At 40.9% G+C, this 21127-nt stretch overlaps 2 protein-coding genes across 6 annotated transcripts in view; both read left to right on the top strand.

Annotated features, from left to right (window-relative positions):
* The window catches only part of MAB21L2 (mab-21 like 2), a 384237-nt gene that overhangs the window by 65853 nt on the left and 297257 nt on the right, over positions 1-21127 (top strand). The gene's annotated exons all lie outside the window — the stretch shown is intronic.
* The window catches only part of DCLK2 (doublecortin like kinase 2), a 147770-nt gene that overhangs the window by 73011 nt on the left and 53632 nt on the right, over positions 1-21127 (top strand). For all 5 annotated transcript variants that reach the window (XR_009546381.1, XM_016190448.2, XM_016190457.2 and 2 more), the window contains exon 3: positions 20546-20648. Coding sequence is in view for 4 of the 5 variants with exons in the window: in XM_016190448.2 (XP_016045934.1) it covers positions 20546-20648 (103 nt within the window). In the remaining variant the exon portion in view is untranslated. The remainder of the gene's footprint in view (positions 1-20545; positions 20649-21127) is intronic.

The following is a 21127-nucleotide window of genomic DNA, read 5'->3' as shown; positions in this document are numbered from 1 at the left end:
GTAAATAGTATGATGTATATAGTATATAGTATATAGTATGATGTATATTTGTGTGGCCCTCTCCTAAAATTTCAGTTGCATAAAATTTTCAGTCAATTCTTGTTAATGAACATGATAAGTATCTCAATCTTTTAAGGTGTTTTGGTGAAGAGAATTTCAAATCAAATCAACTGATAATTTTTAAGTGATGTTTTCTGAGCTTTTTCTCCCTAAGGCTTTTACTTTAAAGGTTTCGCTTGGTGTAGTTTTTTTTTTTTTTTTGATTGATTGGGTATCGATATGTAAGTTTAACAAGGAAGTCACTACAGTGTAGAGGGCAATAACTCAGGCCCAAATTCAGACAGGTCTTCTTTTCACTCCTTTGTTCTGCCTCCTGGGCCCATCACTCAGCCTCATATTTATTATGATAATAGAATTGCCTGAATGGATACTAATACTGAGATTGAACTATAGCTGTGAGACATTGCCTTCCTGCCTTCCATGGTTGGCAAAGTAACAATTGTTTAATCTCCCTATAGAACAGCCACCTCATCAAGTAGAGAATCTTTTGAAAGCCATTAAATCTTCATTCATTTCCTCTTTTACCCACAAACAGCTGGATCAAGTAGTAATTCAGAACTCAAGAACCTCCCTTCCCCCATGCTGTGTGACCTGTGCAAGTTAACTTCTCTGAGCCCCTTTCCTTAGCTCTCACACGAAGCCATTTACTCTGTGCCCTTCTTTCAAGGTGATTGTAAGGCTTAAATGAGAAAACATTTAAAAGTGTTCCAGCTTTAGTAGGTTGTGAGAAGTTGGTCAGCAGTCGTTACTTAAGTACTTGCTCAATAAATTACATTTTGTATGCAATCTCAGGAGAATTACAGATATGTTTGAGACACACATTTAAATAAGATTTAGTTGGTAATCAGATTTTCTTCTGAAACATCCTTTTTTTGCTCTTCTCATTCCAACCTTACACTAGTAAAATGAGCAGCCATCATTAAATAGGAAGGATCACCAGAGTTCTAACAGATCTTGGGACTTGAGCTCTTTATCTCTAGTTTCTCTCAGTGCCAAATCAGGGATGTAAAGGTGATCTTCAGAATTGCCTTGGAAAATAGGGTATAAAGTCTCCTCTTTAAGAGTGTGGATTGGGGGTCGGACGGTAGCACAGCGGGTTAAGTGCACATGGTGCAAAGCGCAAGGACCAGCACAAGGATCCCAGTTCGAGCCCCCTGGCTCCCCACCTGCAGGGGGGGGTGGCTTCATGAGCTGTGAAACAGGTCTGCAGGTGTCTATTTTCTCTCCCCCTCTCTGTCTTCCCCTCCTCTCTCCATTTCCCACTGTCCTATCCAACAACAGTGACATCAATAACAACAATAATAACCACAGCAATGATAAAACAACAAGGGCAACAAAAGAGAAAAAATAGCCTCCAGGAGCAGTCCAAGCCCCAACAATAACCCTGGAGGCAAAAAAAAAAAAAAGTGTGCATCTTTAACCCCAGGAGCATTTCAAAATCACTTGGGGGGGGGGGGGTGTTGAGCTGTATTGATGGAATGCAGATGCCTGACCTCATCCTCCAGAAAGTGCAATTAAAGGGTCTGGGGCAGTGGTCTGTGTCATCAGCACTTTAAAAACATGCAGCTGTGGGGGAAACAGCTTTCTACCTCCCATGCCCCATAATTAAAAAGCTAGAGCTCATCAGCATATTGCAGCAATTCTAGATGCTCCTTACAATGATGAATCAGTGGACAAAGTAATCAGTGCATGTAGTGTTTAAAAGTATTTGAAATTGGGTTACATCTTATTAAATGTAGATTAGCCATAACTAGTGTCCTTGGATAGAAAAAAGGTTTATTTTGAGTTACAGTAAATTAGAGGGGAAAAACCCATGTTTCTTTGCACTCTTTATTTAATTTTAGGGTTTTTTTATGGGGGGGAACCTAATGGTTTATAGTCAACAGTAAATACAGTTGTTGGTACCATAAATACAGTAAATACAGTTGTTGGTACCATGTAAAATTTCTCAGTTTTCTGAAAAACACCCCAACCCTCTCGCCTAGGTTGTATATGACTGTTTTCTTTAATCACCTTCACTTCCACCATCGTGCACCAGGACCTGAACCACAACCAACTCCCCCCCACCAACCCCCACCCCCACATACCCAAGAGTCCTGCTCTTCCCACTTTGTGGTGTAGTGCACCTGATTAGGAGCACATTGCTCAAGGAGCTGGGTTCAAGCCTCCAACCTCCACCTGCAAGGAGAAAGCTTTGCAAGCAGTGAAGCAGGTCTACAGGTGTCTATTTCTCTCCTTTATTTCCTTTCTCCCCTCTCCATTTCTCTCGGTCTTTATCAAATCAATAAAATATTTTTAAAAAGACCCTACTGTTCTCTTATGGCTCAGGGGTGACACAGTGGATAAAGCATTGGGCTCAACAGCACGAGCTCCAAGTTCAGTGCCTAGTATTATACATCTCAGAGTGACGCTCTTGTCCTCCACCCTGCTAATCGATAAATCGCAAAAGGAGCCTATTGCCTTCCTTTAAAGCTCTTGACCACACAAACTTATGGAAACACTTATTTAGGTTTGCCTGAGGAATCTCTGAGTTCATAGGCAAGAAATGGCTTCAGTCAGTGATACCCTTTAGGGGAAGATTCCTTTTGGGAATGAGTGTTCCTTTGTGTGGTGATGGGAGATACTTTCAGGGAAGGACCTTCCTTATTTGAAAACACTTAACAAATGTGAACTGCAGGTTTTGTGGTTAAAGGGCAGTGGCTAGTTCTGTGGTTTCTTCTGCTCTTGGTCTGCCTGTGGGCTCACTGGCATTGTTCCTGTTTTATAGGTCGAGCAGCTGTAAGAAAAGCCAGGCATGTTTGTGGAAATGGGGTGGTAATTTTATGCACAATAGTCACTGATGGGCTTGCCCTGGTTATGAGGGTTTTGTTGTTTTCCAGTTTGTCTTCCTACCACACACAGTCGGTTCGATTGGGGAGTTCGCTCCACTCGCTAATAATGACTGCTGTTAAAGGTGCTGCATGTGAGCTGCACTTGCAGCTCTAAGCAGCTGAGCCGTGTGCCTTAACTGAACATATGGTAAACATTTTATGGTCGCAATAGTGAATGTTGCTTGGAGGGGAAAACCTAGTTCAGAGAGGACATAAATCGACCTTTAAACAATGAGTGGCAAAATTTTTGTAACTCCATACAGGAATGAATGTTCACCAGATTTATTGCAGTGATCATTTTGCAATATATACAAATATCAAACCATCAAGTTGTACACCTGAAACCAATATGTTATATGTCAATAATGCCTCAAAAAAAAAAAAAAAAGAAGAGGAAGAAAAATGGCAGTTTCAAGCCTTAGAATGCTATGTTTGTGAGTTTCCTGCTCACACCTAGGGAGGGCTATCATATTGTCTGTGTTCATTTAATTATCTCACCAATGCCTGAGTTCAGATTCTGCTAACTGAAGAGAATTTAGATGGTATAACTGTACTTGCTTTAAAATCTCACCAAAGCAGACCAGAAAACTAGCTCAACTGGAGAGTCCTCCTACCTACTTTGTTATGCTAATGGCCCAGGTTCTAGCCTGGCTCTCTTGAGGTTTTGATGTTGTACTGTTTCTCTCTGCCTTTTTGTCTTTCCTTTTTTATTTTATTTTTTTAAATTTTTTTAAAATTTTTTATTTAAGAAAGGATTAATGAACAAAAACATAAGGTAGGAGGGGTACAACTCCACACAATTCCCACCACCCAATCTCCATAACCCACCCCCTCCCATGATAGCTTTCCCATTCTCTATCCCTCTGGGAGCATGGACCCAGGGTCCTTGAGGGTTACAGAAGGTAGAAGGTCTGGCTTCTGTAATTGCTTCCCTGTTGAACATGGGCGTTGACTGGTCAGTCCTTTTATCTCAGCCTGGAGTGGTAAAGCCCAACTGATGGGGGAAAAAAAACTCCCCAAAGCTCCACTGACTGCTGGCATCCCTGGTGCTTGTGTCTCAGAGTAGTTTTCCTTAGTTGGTTATGTTTTGGTTTGTTGTTGTTTTTAAATCTCTGAATGGGGCTGAAGTTCTGGATGCTTGCATGAAAGGTGATCATTTGCATGTTTTCTTTGTGTGATAGATGACTACCAAGGATGCAGATGTTAATGCATATTTTTTCTGAGTTTGTAATTAGAGCACTGCGCTCCCAGCAGTGATTAGGACTCCCCTCCCCTCCACTCTTGACTGCTTTGTGCACAGTCATGAAGAGGTGGGCTCTTGCCAGGCTGATTGTGGGTCCTCTTCTGATTAGAACCCTCAAAAAAAAAAAAAAAGCATCTCTGACTTTTTTCAGATTTCTCTGAGTGTCAGGAGGCCTTGCCTCCTTTTCAAAGTTCTTGTCACAGAGATAAATGGTGGGCGGGGCAGTGCCTGGTTATGACTGTGATCATGTAAAATAGCCTCTGATTAAAGAGTAGCTCTGGGCCTGCCTGGGTGCTTTATTCTCTTGGGAGCCACATTACTAGGCTGGGGTGGAAGGGCTTCTCTTTCATATTCAGGAGATAAATTGTGCTCATTGGAGGACCATCAGTTAGTAAAAGACAGTGTTTTCTGATGAGATGGGGAAGATGCCAACAAATCATCTGTTTCAGTTGGAAGGAGGAGAGAGGAGAAGCCTTCTCTGGTGCATGGCTGCAGGCTGGTTGTAAGTCATTGCACCTTTGCAGGAGTTCTGTCTTTACAGGCTCTCTTTGTGGCAACACAAGTGACTGTAGAAGAGACTCTTTTGTGTGACTTTAATATTCATGGATGGTTTCCCATAAAACTCCAGAAGAAAATAGTTTGTGCCTACCTTCTGCTCTTGTACTAATATGCAGGTGACTTGTCAGCCATGTGATACAACAGACCTCGGTTGAGATCAAACAGACCTCAGGTTACTGTGTACTCAAGTCTTTCCCCTAGTCACCCTAGATATAAAAATGACCATCAATACACATCCAAAAAGGCTAACTGATTTAGAGAATTTCAAACCTCTCATTCAATACAAGTGGGACCTTTCCTTTTAGAAAAATCACTAGACTATTTTCAACATAAGCATTACTTTGTTTAAAAAAACTGTATAGGACTGAAGTGAAGAGTGTATTAGCTTTATTGACTATTGCTGGTAGAGTTGTCAGATTCAGAGCAAAAATATATGGTATGAGACATACTTTAAAAAAAAAGAAAAAAGAAAAAAAAACTTCATTGCCTGCCTGAAGATCAAATCAAACTAGGTGTCCTATATTTTGTCTGATAACCCTACATGAATGTCATGTTATCTGGGGGAGGAAAGAAAAGGGGAAAATCTGGAGGGGAAAAATCTGTGTTTCCTGTGTATTGAGACTGAGAAAAGTTTACTCCTCTGCAGTTTACAATAAATGTTTTCAAAGTTAGGCTAAAGGGAATGAAAAGAGAGGAATGGTTAGAAAAAGACACCGATGGTAATAGTTTAGGTTTCAGAAGGTAAACTTCTTGAACCCTTTGATACTTAGGAATATGAAGTAGTTTATTCTAAGGTAGTGAGCATATGTGCCCAGAGGTGACCTCTGTGCCTGTGAGGAAACTAAAGAGCATATGTCCCAACTCCTAGTTTTATGGGGGGAAGGGACACACCTGAGACCCAAAATGGTCAACAACTTCCTCAAGGTTACCCTTCTGCATTCATAAAGGCAGGGAGAAGCTGAGAGAGGAAGAGACACCACAACGCCACCTCTTCTTCTGGTGCCATAGCCCGAGTCACACACGGTACTGAGGTTTGAGCCCTCTTTCTCATCTGCCTAGCAGTATAAGAAAACTGTGCTGGATTCATGGTATTACATCATCTACCTCTTTGTGGCATGCCTCTGCCTCTCTGCTATCAAGAAGAGTAAAGTAGAAGTGGCCTAGATACAGAGGGCTTGGGTTTTTTGTTTGTTTGTTTTTTTGTCTCTAGGTTTATTGCTGGGGTTCACTGCCTATACTTTGAATCTGCTGCTCCTGGAGGCTATTTTTTCCCTTTTGTTGTCATTGTTGTTGTTATTTCTGTCTTTATTGTTGGATAGGTCAGAGAGAAATCGAGAAAGGAAGGGAAGACGGGGAAAGAAAGGCACCTACAGACCTGCTCTACCACCTGTGAAGCGACTCCCCCTGCAGATGGGGAGCCAGGGGCTCAAACCAGGATCCTTATGCCTGTCCATGTGCTTCACGCCATGAGCGCTTAACCATCTGTGCTACTGCCCGGCCCCCAGTACTTTGAAATTTATTCAGGAAAATTGAGAACACTAACACGAGAGGGAGAGAGAGAGGGAAGAAAATAAGCCAAGTTACCACTTACATGATGGCCCAGGCAGAGAGAGAGGGAAAGAGAGCTCAAAGGTCTAGCTTTTCAAAACCCAAGTCCTGCCTCCGCCTTTCCAAGCCACCTGTCACCACTCCCATTTTCTGGGCGGTATCCTCCAGGTACTTGTCCCTTAGCAGTGTCAGCATATACCAACATAAAAAGCAAAGTACCCAGCTTCTTGCACAGTGCATGTGATGGAATTGAAGCTCCTTAGGCATTGCATACACAAACCAAGGGTCCCTGGATAAGGAATAAAGTTGCAGTGTGCCTTCTTCACCTCTTTTTAAATGCTTACCCAACCCTAAAAGATAGGTTTTTCTTTTTTCTAGAAGGAAAAGCTTACACTGTTGGCAGCAGAACTGAATTAGAAAAGTGGAGCTTTGTCGGCGTTCTGGCGGGGTGATCTCCAGCAGGAAGGCAACCGACCGGCTCTCTCTCACTCGCTCAAGGGACGAAACGAAACAAAGACACCAGGGAGAAATGATGTGTTCTCAAATCTCATTTATTAGCAGGTGGACATGAGTTTAAATAGAAAACCAAACAAAGGGCATTATTGAAATATGTCAGAAAGTACAGGTTTCTTAAAGGTCAGCTTGCCCCTTTAAGGTAGGGGGGCTGGTATGACAGGAATTGATGAGATACAAGACAGTTATTCTCCATGATGGAAGCAACTTAATTATCCAGAGGTATTTGAGAGAAGCATAGGGGTTAAACCAGTAGGGTGAGACAGAGAGGAGATGGATATCAAAAGGCCATATAGTTTGGAATTTCTCTTGTCTGGGGTATGAGGTGTATGATGGAGTGTGTGATAAGATGTGTTCTCCTCTGTGATCAGAAGGTGAGGTGAACTTTGAGTAAATGAATCTTAAGGTAGGCAGCCATGTGGCCTGTGGTTAATGGAGAGACGTAGTGAGGTTTCTGTGGGCTTGAGAGTCAAGAAGGAAAGAACTAAGTCTGAGAGACGTGGTTTCTCCCCTTTGCTCACCTCAGTTGAGAGGGACTAACAAGAGGGTATCTTCTCAGACCTCCATCCAAGGATGGGGGGAGTTCTCCCTAAGCTCTATCAAACTTACACATAGCCCCACAGGGCTTGACCTGTTTTCTCTGCAGTGTGAGAATTATATTGTCCACACAGGCATATGACAATGGCAGTGAGACACTTGCTTTGAGGGAAGCACCATGAAACCATGAATTTTAATAGGGACACAGCAACTGGATGGTGGTGGGGAGGGGAGAACCAGCCAGCCCCGTGAGCCACCTTGAACAAAAGCAGCAGAAGGGGCCTGCCTGTCACCCCGTGGCCATGATGAGAGTAGTACTCAAATTATTTATCTCACAATGGTGTGGGTGATTGAAGAGAGAAGGACTGCAAAGCAAACTCCTGCAAAGTAGAGAGAGCTATGAATCTCTGTGATTCCTTATCTTTTGGAAACTGGGATGGCAGGATGTGACTTGCTATTTGTCTGCACCTCAGCGCTGCACGGGAAACTGCCCGGGATCCACAGCTTCCGCTGCTCACATGAAAGCACTTCCTCCCATGGCTGGTGCCAGGGTGTTCTTCCTCTTTGCTGTGCAGAGCACTTTCCCTCCCCAATCCCTGCCAGCTTCCTGTTTGTCCTGAAGTGGGAGCTTTGGAGTCTGTTCTGCTGTCAGCTCTCCCTGTGACAGCAGAGAGCTCTGCAGTGTCCATATTCCCAGTGTGGAGTCCTCAGCATGGGGAGTGAGAGACTGCGATGCTTTTCTCAGAACCTAACCATGTCACCTCTTTAAAACCACACCACACAGCCTGGCAGGCATTAGAGTGACTAGGGCGATAGACATGAGAGCAGGAATCCCATGTTCTGTCCTTTGCATCACATGAGCCAGAGTGATGCTATGGTTCTCTCATTAATAAGTGGGTAAATACACCTTTTATTTAAAAAGAGGCACAGCCAGACCTATGGTGTTTGTCAGCTGCCGGGACTGCTTTGTGGAGTTAATGTAACTGAATTGTTTGGCTTATTTAAACAGCCATGTCTCATTTTTTAGAGAGGGGAGGAAAGAGTTATCACAGGATATTGATTATCACAGGAGTGTAATTATTTCACAGGCACATTTTCTGAGTAAGTCATGATGTTTTTCATAGTGAAGATGGCATTTAAAAGTAGATTATAATGGCTGGAGAGATGGCTGAGCAGGGAAAGCACAGGACTTGCATGCATGAGGCTCCAAGTTTGATTCCTGACACCAGTTATGCCAGAGGATAGCTGTGTCATGATCTCACTCTTGGAAGATAAATCTTAAATGGATTACAGACTTTACCCACCAAGTTCTTCTGATCGTGAGATAATTTAGTTCTTAGATCAGGAACCTCTAGAGTCATTCCAGAAGTACTGAGGAAAAGTGTTGGACAGGTAGAGACGCAGCCATATGGGCTATGAAACAAGGGCCTACTTCTCCTGGAGCTAGAGGGGAATGAGCTGATTGTTTCTCTGGTGTATAACTGGGATTCATGTCAGAGTAGAGCTGAACATGAGGGAAATAAAAATAAAGTCAAGGGACAGGGCTCTTCCTCACAGTGCCCTGAAGAAGAATTTCATGTCATTCATCCACTGCTAGAACTTGTCCCCAGCACTGGAGATGGTGAGGACTTTGTGGACCTTTTGGTGCTCCCCTCACATTTGTGAAAGTTCCCTATCAAGTCCTTGGCTGCTGCTGCTTTAATGTCATTTCATGGAGGGAATGTCGATCAGTTGTTTTCCTGAGGGACATTTCCACATTTCCCCCAAGAAAGGTGTCGGCACATCTCACCCTCTGCCAAACCTTTATCCTTAGATTTCCAGCAGCCCCTCTTAATCCTCCTCCTTCCCCACCTGAGCGCCCAAATCTGCTGCAGTAGACTACAGCCCATTGATGCTTCACCTGTATTGACTTTGCTTCTTAGGTCCCATCTATGAGTAAGATCACCCAGTGTCCATCCTTCTCTTTTTGGAATCATCCGAAACATGATCCCCTCTAGTTCAGTAACACCAAAAAGAATCAGATAGAGGACTAAAAGTACCGAAAGAGATAAATGACCTAAAATATTTCACCTAATAAGTCACTCTAATGGTATTCATGTGCATTTGAATATTCTGTTGCATTCTGTGTAGAGTAAGTCATGATTGGGAGCACTATGGACAGCACCAGGAAAGCTCTGTAGATGGTGGAGCAGTGCCCTGGTGCATTCCTCTCCCACCCCCAATACTGTTTATCTCTTCCTCTCTCTCAAATTAAGGGGTTTTGGGTGGTGGCTCAGGAAGGCTTTGCAGGAAGGCTGTCACATGTGTGAGTGTCCAGTGCTGCATTAAAAAAGAGAGAGGGGTCTGAGGTATAGCTCACCTGTTAGAGTATGTCCTTGACCATGCATGATTACTTGGATCCGAGCCCCCAGCTGCCATATGGCAGCACATATACGTGAAAGTGTGTTTTTAGAACAGTCTTTGTGTTCTCTCTTCTTTCTCTCCCTGTTTTTCACCCTCTACTTAAAAATAAAGTCCACAGGGAGCCGTGTAATCCTGCAGGCACAAAGCCCCCAAAGGAGCAGGAAGTAGGCTGGAAGACTCTATCATGATTTCCAGAATCTGTTTTGGTATTTGGTGGAAGAGTCCTCACTCCCTGTCAGTAAGGATGAAGCTTTTTGTCTCCATAGCCCCTTCCCTGTCCTCTGACCTTACTCCTAGTGCTCCTGATAACGTTAGACACTGCACATTTACCATGGTCTCAGCTATAAGCTGGCACCCTCTCTTAGATTGTTATTAGTGGAGCATCCCTGGTAGAAGAGGATAGGAGGATGGAATTCACTGTGGAGATAACATTTACTTACTCACATTTGGGATCTACCAGCATGCAAACACTACTGTGCTGTCATGCCTTCTCACATCGCTTTTCTGCTGAAGTTCTCTGGAGCACCGTAGCTATCTCCATGCAGTAGCTGCCTCCCCCCCCCCCCCCAGTCTAATACTGTGAGCCCATATCTCGGTGTTGCTCATTCACTCATTGTATAGCTAACTCCCGGTGTCTGCACTGAGATAGGCTAGTGTGTGCCGTGGAACAAAGAGTCACTGTTTCTGCTACCCTCCCTATCATGGCAAGACCATATCTATTGGCCTCAGTTACCTAAGCTTCCAACTTGCTCTTCCATCTGGCTTCTTCTACCTGCCTCCTTGAATCCCCAGGTTCCTGGCCACACTGCAAGAATCCAAGGGTAACTTCTGTTCACATCAATGGGGAATTATTGAACCAAAATATCTTCCTAGAGAGAGACTAAGAGGCCTGAGAGCCGGGGTGAGCAGGGTGTGAGGCATTCGGGTACCACGATGGATTGGGAAATATCCAAGCAGGAAGGAGGGGCTCCTCTTTTCAGGCTAAATCACCTCCTTGTTGGAGAGGGAATAATCAGTCCCAGCTGGAGAAAAGAGCCCACATCCCCTTTTCTTTTCCATTCAAATCTAATCTCATGACATGAGTTTCTGACATGAGTAGCATTCTTGTCCAGACTTGTGGCCCCAGGGAGGGGATGGTTATTTAAGACAGCTGGCTCCCCAAGCAAGGCATATAACTTAATGATAAATGCTTACAGACAACTTCCCTTGCTTGTTGGTCCCAGTCCCAGTTTAATTGACACCCCTGGAGACTTGCAAAAAATGAATAGATGTTGCTCTGAAAGAATATGATGTCTCTAGATGCAAGGGGAAAAAAAGATAAGAAATTCTTCATGCATACAGTTCATCAGAATTTCTTCAGGGAGCGCATGATGCCTTTTATGTATTCCACCAAGAAGCGTGAGTTTCCTGTGCCTTGAGAAAGCTGTGTTGTGTTACAGTGGAGCATAAACTTGGCATGTGATTTTGGTTTTTCCTTTCTTTGTTTTGTCTTTTGAAAGGAACTGTTTCTACAAACTAGTGATTTACTGATAGTTTGTATGTTTTGAAAGCTTGGCTATAACTTTATCGTGGATCATTTCAGGTAATTTAAAATATCTTCTCTCTGGAGTTTATACTCACTTAGGCCAAGAAACCGTGTTCTTTGCAGTAACAGTTATGCCCAGATTTCAAGACCTAAATGTCAAGCATTTGATGCACATTCTTCCCTCACAATTGGAGATGAAGTCTGTAGGCAGAGAATGAATTGATTTGCACATCTTTTCTGCCATCTGAGAATTTACTCGGTCACTTTTATGGTTATAATGTATAAATTACAGTGAACATTCTGAGAAAATGGGAAATCATTTGAAAGACTTGGAAGTATTGAAGGGATGTAGGTAGTGCTGAAATGGGATGTAGGATTTCTTTGCTATTTATCATCAGGCATAATGTTAAATGAATGGATGGCAATAATTTATGTCAAATGATTTAAGCCAGAAATTAAGGAATATATTAGTGAGATATAATGGGGGAAATTAGTAAGAAGAACTAATATCTGGCTAGGTTTTAGAATCAATCCTGGGAGTGGGGAAGGCAAATTGTAGGATGGCATATTAAGTATGATAAAATTTATATGATACAGTACAGTATGTTAAACAATATTCTTGGCTATCAGTGGATACATATTGGCCAAAAATGTGGCTTGAAAGAACCCACAGTTAATTAATTTAATGTTTTTTTTTTTTGGGGGGGGATTTTCAGGTTAGAGGATGGGGCTATTGAAGCCACATGCCTGTGTGATTGGAGTCGCATGCCATTGGGCATTTCTATTTGATTTCAGATAGAGAGGGAGAGAGCTAGAGGGAAAGACTTACAGCACCACTCCACAATTCCTAGAGCTCCCACTGCTAGGGGCTCACACCTGGGCCTCTGGAACATGATAAAGCCTGAACTCCACTGAGTGAGCTATCTCTCAACGTCTAGGCCAAATATTTGATAGATCCCTGTAGGATAGCAGAGGACAAAGGTAGAAAAGATGTAAGAGAAGGGGGTGGGGAATGGATCTGGGAACCAAAAACAAAGTCTGTTGGCTTTATGTCGTTCTCACGTTTTAAAATAATCTGAGGCAGGCATGGAAAAATAACACGTTAACTCTCTGGGGTGAGCACTGCTTACTTTGTTCTTCAGTCCTAAATTACTTCATTATACTGAGCCACCTTAAAATAAAGCAACAACAGAAAAGATTTTTCTGCTTCATGCTGAAGTTCCACATAAAGTGGAGTAGGGGTACACAGTCAATAGACAAAACTCTTCTCTCTCTGGATATTTGCATTTTTAAAGATTTATTTAGCAGCATTAGAAGTAGCTTATTGGATAAAGTATTTTACTTGATAGAGGAGTATGCAAAAGATTTTCTTGCCTTTGACTACAAGGTCCCAGGTTCAATCCCCCAACACTACTGTAAGCCAGAGTTGAGCAGTGCTCTGGTAAAATAAATAAATAAGCTATTGGGACTTGCAAGCATGAGGTCCTGAGTTAGATCCTGGACACCACCATGCCAGAGTGATACTCTGGTTCTTTTCCCACTTCCCATTAATAAAATATAAAAATAAAAATTATTTTTTATCACCAAGGCATCACTGCATCGGGCCAACTCTTTTCAGAGAGAGAGAGAAAGGGAGAGAGGGACTGAGACACAGCACCCAGACTTCCTCTAGTGTAGTGGGGGCTGAGCTCAAAGTTGGGTCTTGCACATGGCTTAACAGGTGCACTCTCCAAGTGAGCTATGTAGCTGGCCCAATTTATTCTTTTGTTTTTATGAGAGACTGGAACACTGCTCAGCTTCCCCATATGGTGGTGCCTGTGATTGAACCCAGGGCCTCAGATTTGCTGAGCATTTTTACAGTGGGCTTTAATAAATGCATGAATGTAACTGCCAAGCCCTCACGATCTGTATGTTCCTGACCTAAGCACTGGTGCTAACAACGTGCTGATCAGCTGTGAGTATGTTGGTATAAGAAGCTTTTGGCTGTGTTTCAGGAACAGGTGTCCTTTAGACAAGAAAAGCTACTTATGGTATTTGCCTCAGCCAATCTTACTTCCATTTTAAATAGTTGGAATGGATGGCATGCTTTCCATTTCTGAATAGCCGCAGGCATGTACCTTATTTGGATTTCTTCAGCTATACAAGACCTTTATTTGCTAAGAAGACTGCGCTTACAGAAAGCCATTTTTTTCCACCTAGGATTTATGTTGGTGTGAAAATGAAAATGTTGATTCCTTTTCATATGAAAGTAAATGCAGCTATATAGAAATAAAAGTCATTGTGTGGTTTCTACAGCACAGGACAACACCCCTCCTCCATTTTGGATTCACTAGGCTTGAAGCTGGGAAATTAAACAAAGGGAACTTTGTCATCAGATACTGTGAAATTTGGAAAGTTACGTTCCTTTTCCCTTTCAGTAGTCTCTAGCCCTCATTTAGTTAACTTTTATTTTACTTTAAAGTTTCCTAAGCCTGAAATAACTTGCTCTAAATCTGCTGAAATAAATATAGCAAGTTAGAAATGGGCAGATGAGACTGCTGAAAAGGGTGGCTGGGCAGAGTGAATGAATGAGTGAGTAATGTCATCTCTAGGCTCCCAGGTTGACTTGTTTTAAGAAGGGGAAAGAAACCATAGCAGTGGCACTTCCTTCAGTGTAGTGAGGGTCAAGCTTGAACCAGGGTCTTCCATCTGGCAAAGCAGCTCACTGTGCAAATAAATCATTTTACCACCAGTCAGGATTTTTTTTTGTTTTTTTAATTGGGGGTCTTCCATCTGGCAAAGCAGCTCACTATGCAAGTAAATCATTTTACCACCAGTCAGGATTTTTTTTTCGTTGTTTAATTTCGGTTTTTTTTATTGGTTTACAGTAAATGTAGTTGATACCTGTATAAAATTTCTCAATTTTCTGCAGAATACTCACAATCCCAGCCCTCTTCTACTATCATGCACCAGGACTAGAAAGCCCCCGCTCTCCTGCCAGTCATTTATTTCAGTGCAATACACCAAACCCAGTCCAAATTCTACTTTGTATTTCCTCTTTCTATTCTTATTTAAGGTCTGTCCATGAGTGAGATCAGGTTGGTCTTTTTGATACAAACTGGGGAAAAGAGAAATACCTGCAGCACCTCTCCACCAATCATGAAGTGCCCCATCTGCAGGTGGATACTGAGGGCTTAAACCTGTTTAGACATGGTAAAGGCTCTTAGCTACGTAGAAATACTCACCATATGCTAAGCTAACATCCTAGAGGTGGACTAAGCTGAGGATGGGCTTTGTAAGCAGAGAAAATTGCCTAGAAAATGCTGTAGATTCTGACTTTATGTTCAGAAGGTAAAGGCCATAACATTTATTAATGCATATTAATATTCCTATACTTTCCAGTTTCACAGAAAATAGAATCATATTCTAAAGTCATGATTTTTAACTTGTATTTGTAAATTTAGAATGAAATAGCCAATTTCTTTAAATGTATCAATTTCAGATCATACTCAGTGTTCCCTAAACTGTAGGCCATTTGTCCGAATTTGTATTAACACATGCCATTACTGAAAAAGTTGATCCTTAGAAATCCTAGGTATAAGCTTAATACTTTCCATTCATTTAATTCAAAAAGTAAGGCGTGGGAAAATTCCCTGGTTATTTGGGTTAGAGGCAAGTATCAACACTTCTGAATAAGGTTTCTTAGTAAGTTCTCTTGTGTTGGTTTCATAGACTGTAAATCATGCTTTCCTTCTTTGGGGGAATGGTTTGGTCAAGTATAAAGAGTACATGCCAAGTACAGCAGGCAGAATCAAAGCCCTATTTCTTTTTTCCTTAGCTGTGTAAACTTGAGCAGTTTTTTTTTTTTTAACCCCTTTGAGCTTTGGCTTTTTTCTTGTATGTAATGAAGGCTGCAGTGCCTACTGAGCAGTGTTGTATAGGGGAATAATAAAATCCATGTGTAAATAAAATTCTTTGTGTAAAGTATGGAGTTAACAAGTATTTCATGCTTGTTCTCTTTGTTGGAAACTGGGGGGTGGGAGTGGGGCAGGGGATGTGAGTTGTAGAGTTACATCCTTTTACTATGGTTTTCATGGCCTCTTCAGTAACACTTGTGATTTCATTTTTTGTTTATTATTTGAAGATGACTTGAGTCCTGGGGAGCTCTGACTCAAGTTCTGGTCCCATTCTCTTGAAAATGTGTAGCTCCAGCTTCTACAGAATGAGAGAAAGACTTGTGATTGGCTTTGTAGCTTTTCTTTGACTTCCTTCCTTGAATTCTTCTGAAATTTTATTTAAAAATTACCTGTTTTATAGGTGCTATGGTAACTAAATATCTGCTAATTCAATGTACAAAGTATCTGCATTCTATTGCCAGAAGTATTTCCTGAGACCTAATCCCTGATCTTAGGATTTTGTGACAGTCATTTCCATTGGCCAAGAGTGATTATTATTGGGTTGTCGGGAAAGTCTTGCTGGATTTTCCTATGTTTTTCTGTAAAAATATATCATGACTTTCCCCGAAAAACCAATATGAGGGGACTACACTGGGAAAAGGAAAATTAGACCCAGCATTTTTTTTTATGGGCACCAACTAAATGTAGGGTGTTGTCTGTAGAAGCTATTGCAAAGCCCTTTACTGTAAGCACTGTCATCTTGTAGCTTCAGTTCTGTTACCATGGCAACTGTGGTCTGTAAGTGCCTAGCTGAATGGCTTTTCAGGAAACTGGAAAATACTGCTATTGTAAGTGGCTTTCTTTTGCTGTAGAAAGGAGTCCTTCCCTTACTGTAGACCAGCCAACATTTACTGGGAACAAAGCTGGACATTTATGCTAATTGTATTCTGGGTAGAGGACAAAAAAATGGGGAGAGTCTAAGTCTCTGCTTACTGATTTGTGAATTTATTTCACTGATTCAGAAAAACCAAATTATGTACCTTTTAAAAAAAATTTTCAGGCAGGTTTCTCTGTTTTAGCAGGATTTATATTCAAGAGCTGGAAGTTACATTAAGCAAAACAAGTTAGCAGTACTGTGTGTTTGGAATAATGTTAGTTATGGTGATGTCAGTCTGCTGAATTTACAGTTTTAAGTATCTATGAGGGCAGTCTAGAAAAACGATGGGTCCCCTGTTAGCAGTAGAAATAAAGACAATGGCTTAGGCAGCTAGTGGGCTTGTCACTTAGTATATGTTTAAAATGTCATTTGGATTTTTTTTTTACATCTTAAAAATGTTTTTCTATATGTTTTTCTTTGGGAAAGGTTCAGAATTATACTAATCTGTGGCCAAGGGAGGTGGCACAGTGGATAAAGCACTTGACTCCCAAGTACAAGACCCTTAGTTCCATTCCTGGCATAGTACGTGCCAGAGTAATGCTGTGATTCTCTTTTTCTCCTCCTCTGTCATTAGTAATTTTTAAAAGCCATACTAACATCAAACAGCATGAGTCTCCCTCTCATTCTGAAGAAACTGGAGCTGGCTGTTTTCCACAGGATATGAGTAGAACTTGAGTCAAGCTCCTCAGGACTCAAGTCATCTTCAGATAATGAACAACAACAACAACAAAAAGGCATTGTAAATGTTATTGGGAGAGGCAAGCAGAACCATAGTGAAAGAATGTAAGTGTACAGCATCCTTACTCCCTTTTCTGTTTCCAAAAGAAAAGGAAAGGAAGCAAGCAGGATACGTCTAAAACCAAATGCAGTCTCCTTTTGGTAATTTATGACTTGTGATTATTTCTTTGAAGAAGAAAGTAGTATCAGTGCACGTCTATAAAAGCAGTCATTTTAGTTTCAAAGATAAGGCACTTACTGTACTTTATTTCTGAGCTATTCCAAATCTTTAGAAGTCAGCTAACAAGGATTGGGGTGGGGGGATGTTCAGGTCCTGGAAAATGATGGTAGAGGAGGACCCAAGAGAGGTTAGAATGTTATGTGGAAAACTGAGAAATATTACACATGTACAAACTACTGTATTTTACTGTTGATTGTAAACCACTAATCCAATAAAGAAATAAGATGTTTTTAATAATTATTCTCATTGGATATTATCTTCTTTTATTAGTGATTTAATAATGATTGACAAGATTTTGGGATAAGTGGGATGAAATTCCCACCACCAGAGTTTGATATCCCGTTCCCTCCATTAGAAGTTTCCCTGTTCTTTATCTCGCTGGGAGTATGGACCAAAGATCTTTATGGGGTGCAGAAGGTAGGAGGTCTGGCTTCTGGAGATAATATTTTAAAGCTGAATTTTGGTAGTGAACAAACCCTATCTGCTAGGTACTATCTGCTGTGCTGGGATTATAACAGTCTGCTAAGAGATCCAGATATAAAACAGACAACTATTTCCATGCTAATAATATCTATGCCGTTTCAGTCCATCCTCCCAGAGGGTTAAAGACTAGAAAGCTATCAAGGGAGGCGATGGGATACGGAGTTCTGGTGGTGGGAATTATGTGGAGTTGTACCCCTCTTATCCTATGGTTTTGTCAGTCTTTCCTTTTTATAAATAAAATTTTAAAAAGAATAATCAGGGAATACCTGCATCTGAGGCTGCAGTGAATATTTCCATGAAAAATTCTTTTGAGAGTATATGAAGCTGAAACTAGAACAGAAAGTAATTCTAGACACATTGTTGTTTACCCACTTAAAATAGTGTTTCCTCTTTTCTGAACAGAAGAAATTCCAACTGGACATTGCTATTTACCCACTTAATATAGTGTTCCTTTCCCCTTCCCATCTAAGAAAAATGCATTAACCTCTTCCGAAAGCAGTCTCCTAAAATGTAGTTTAACTTTTCTTAGGCAATAAAACACTTAAGTATTAGAATTGTATAGTAAAAAGAGAAATCCAACCATTTTCCCCACTAACTCCTTTGTAGCTTGAAAATGATAGGGAATACAGGTTTCAGAAGAGTGCCAACGGACAGAACAGTGGAGGTGTTCTCTGTTTCATAATGTGAGTGTCCAGGGAAGAAGAAGGACATCGTTGTATCCTCTGTCTTTCCTCTAGGAGGAAAGGGTTCAGTGTGTTCTCCTAATATATGCATAATGCTTTCATCAGGCTTTAAACCATTGTAACTTTTCTGTACCCTTTATCAGAGACCATGTGTGTGGGGGGGAGGGGGGGCCTGTGGTAATGGCAATCTATTTAGAACTAGTACTGAAATTCTGACCGCCACTGCTCACCCTGACCTAATTAATCTGTCTCCTGAAAGATAGAAAAATTAATGCTTTTAAATGGCCCACATTCATTTGGAAAGCTTAGATATGCTCCCATAGATCTATTATTTCTCAGTTGGATGGTTCTCCCCCATTAGATCCTGCTGATAACTTTAATTTTGTGCCTTAGCAGAAATACTGCTTTCCCATCATTTGTGTAGCTGTCTGTTATAACCCATCAAACTAACATCCATTCTTCCTGAAGAGCTTCTAGCATTGAAGAATTCAAGTAAACAGTGAGAGAGCTTCTAAGCTAATGCCCTTTTCTTTGCCTGTTTGAAAATATTACTTCTTTAAAAAATGATTTAACACTGACTTACAATATTACAAAAATTTAGAGTATAATTTCACACTTCTGTATGTGTATATATGGTTTTCCAAATCGCCACCAAAATTCTGGTAGCACTACACCAAAAAGATTCTTCCACTTACCCCTCCCTCATTTCTTCTGATAGTTTTCTGAGTGAATTTGGTTATTATTTACAAGGTTTTTTTTAGATAATTTATATTTCCTAAATGATGAAAACATCCTATAACAGCCTTTCACTTCCTTCACCTCAAGTTTTATCCATTTTGCCCCAAAATATACAAATGTCATTTTTTTCTAATGACAGGTAGTTTCCATTGAGTATATATCCCACAATTTCATTTGTCCAGTCATCTGTTGATGGGCATTTAGGCTGACTACTTATTTTGGCTATTGCTAGCAGTGCTTGTATGAATAGCAATGTACATATATCCTTTCAGATTAATGTTTTCTTACCCTTTAGATTTAAAAAAGGACCAAACAGGTCATCAAAGGATAGAAATGTGCTGGTAGACATAAAGGATAGGATTAGCTAAGTATACAGATGATCTTTTCCTTGAGTTAATTCTCTGTGCTTCTGTATTCCATAACAGTTTCGATGTGCTTCTCTAGTTTATTAGCCTCCTGTTGTGGCACTTGAACAGTAATGATTACTCTCCTTGTGTGCTTCTCATCTTTTGTTTATGCCTGGCACATAGGAGACACTTGACTAATGTTAGGATGATGTACATTGCAAAATAATGTGGCTCTTATTAATGAAAGGTATTTATTCTGGGGGCTGGGCAGTAGTGCAGCAGGTTAAGCACACATGGTGTGAAGTGCAAGGACTAGCACAAGGATCCTGGTTCAAGCCCCCCACCCAGCTCCCTACCTGCAGGGGGTTGCCTCGCAAGTGGTGAAGCAGGTTTGCAGGTGCCTATCTTTCTCTCCCCCTCTCTGTCTTCCCCATCTCTCTCAATTTCTCTCTCTTGTCCAACAGCAATAACAGTAATAACAAGGGCAACAAAAGTGGGGAAAAATGGCCTCCAGGAGCAGTGGACTTGTAGTGTAGGCACAGAGCCCCAGTGATAACCCTGGAGGCAAAAAAAAGAAAAAGAAAAAGAAAAGAAAGAAGGAAAGAAAGAAAGAAAGAAAGAAAATTATTCTAACTTACATTAGACCCAGGGAAGTTTATAAGGTAGTTCACTTTGAAAAGTATTGACTGAGGGCACTACTAGCTTCAATATGAAGTTCCATAGACTTGTGAAATTTAAGCACAAGCACATTTCAGATGTGTAAGGCAAAGATTGCACTACATGAAGGAGTTCTACTGTTACACAGATGTAATTTTAGCATAAAATCAGATTGACAGATTCACAGTTCTGTCTGTATTATCTGAAAATGTTGACACTGTGTGTATAGAATACATATAAGCCAATATGTTGCTTTGATAGATTGAATTTAAATTGAATCTTTTTTTCATTTTCTCATTATTTTAGGAATCTGCTGGTAAAGACCATTCTTTAGTATATGTCTGTAGTGGTCTGGGATATGACACAATGGATAAATTGTTGGATTTCCAAGTATGAGTTCCTAAGTTTAGTCTCTGGCACCACAGATGCCAGAGTGATGCCCTGGTGTTCTCTCTCTGTCTCTACTAATACTCTCATGCAAATATATAAATCATAGATGTACAAACATACTTATGTGTGTATACTTACTTGTTACACTACACATGTGTGTTACATGCGTCTCATTTATGGATGGGGTTTCTGGAAATTTAACTTTGAATTTTTTTTCCAGGTTACTTGCCTGCAAGACTTTTTTGGAGATGATGATGTTTTCATTGCCTGTGGACCAGAGAAGTTCCGTTATGCCCAAGATGACTTTGTCCTGGATCACAGTGGTAAGGCAGGCCATGGACCATTTTTTTAAAGAAATGGTGGCATGGAACTTAGTCACTAATGTATGATAAATAGTCTGGTACTTAGAAGAGAGATGGCACTGCTGGTACTTTTTGAATGAAAGTAGACAAAATGAATAAAGTCATAAAAAATGAAACAACAACAAAAAAAGAAACTAACCCACCTGCAGGGTTGAAACTTCACATGTGGTAAAGCTCTCTCTCCCTCTATTCCCCCCTCCCCATTTCTGCCTATTCTATCAAATAAAGGGAAAAAAAGGAAAAATGAGGAAAAAAAACTAATTCAAAAAGTTTTCACTTTTTAACAATTTGTTTTTTTCTTTTGTGCTGCTTGTTTTGCCTCTGAAATGAATTTCCTGCCCTTGTTTAGAATGTTGACTTGACTGTGTGACCTTAAATGTAGGGCTGAGTCTGAAACTCAGAGATGGCCCATGTGCATAAAGAAATGTGAAAGAATAGGG

Source organism: Erinaceus europaeus, chromosome 19, assembly GCF_950295315.1.
Source record: "Erinaceus europaeus chromosome 19, mEriEur2.1, whole genome shotgun sequence".
Taxonomy (NCBI): domain Eukaryota; kingdom Metazoa; phylum Chordata; class Mammalia; order Eulipotyphla; family Erinaceidae; genus Erinaceus; species Erinaceus europaeus.
Note: the sequence above shows the minus strand (reverse complement) of the source record. Positions and strands in the feature narration are given on the sequence as shown.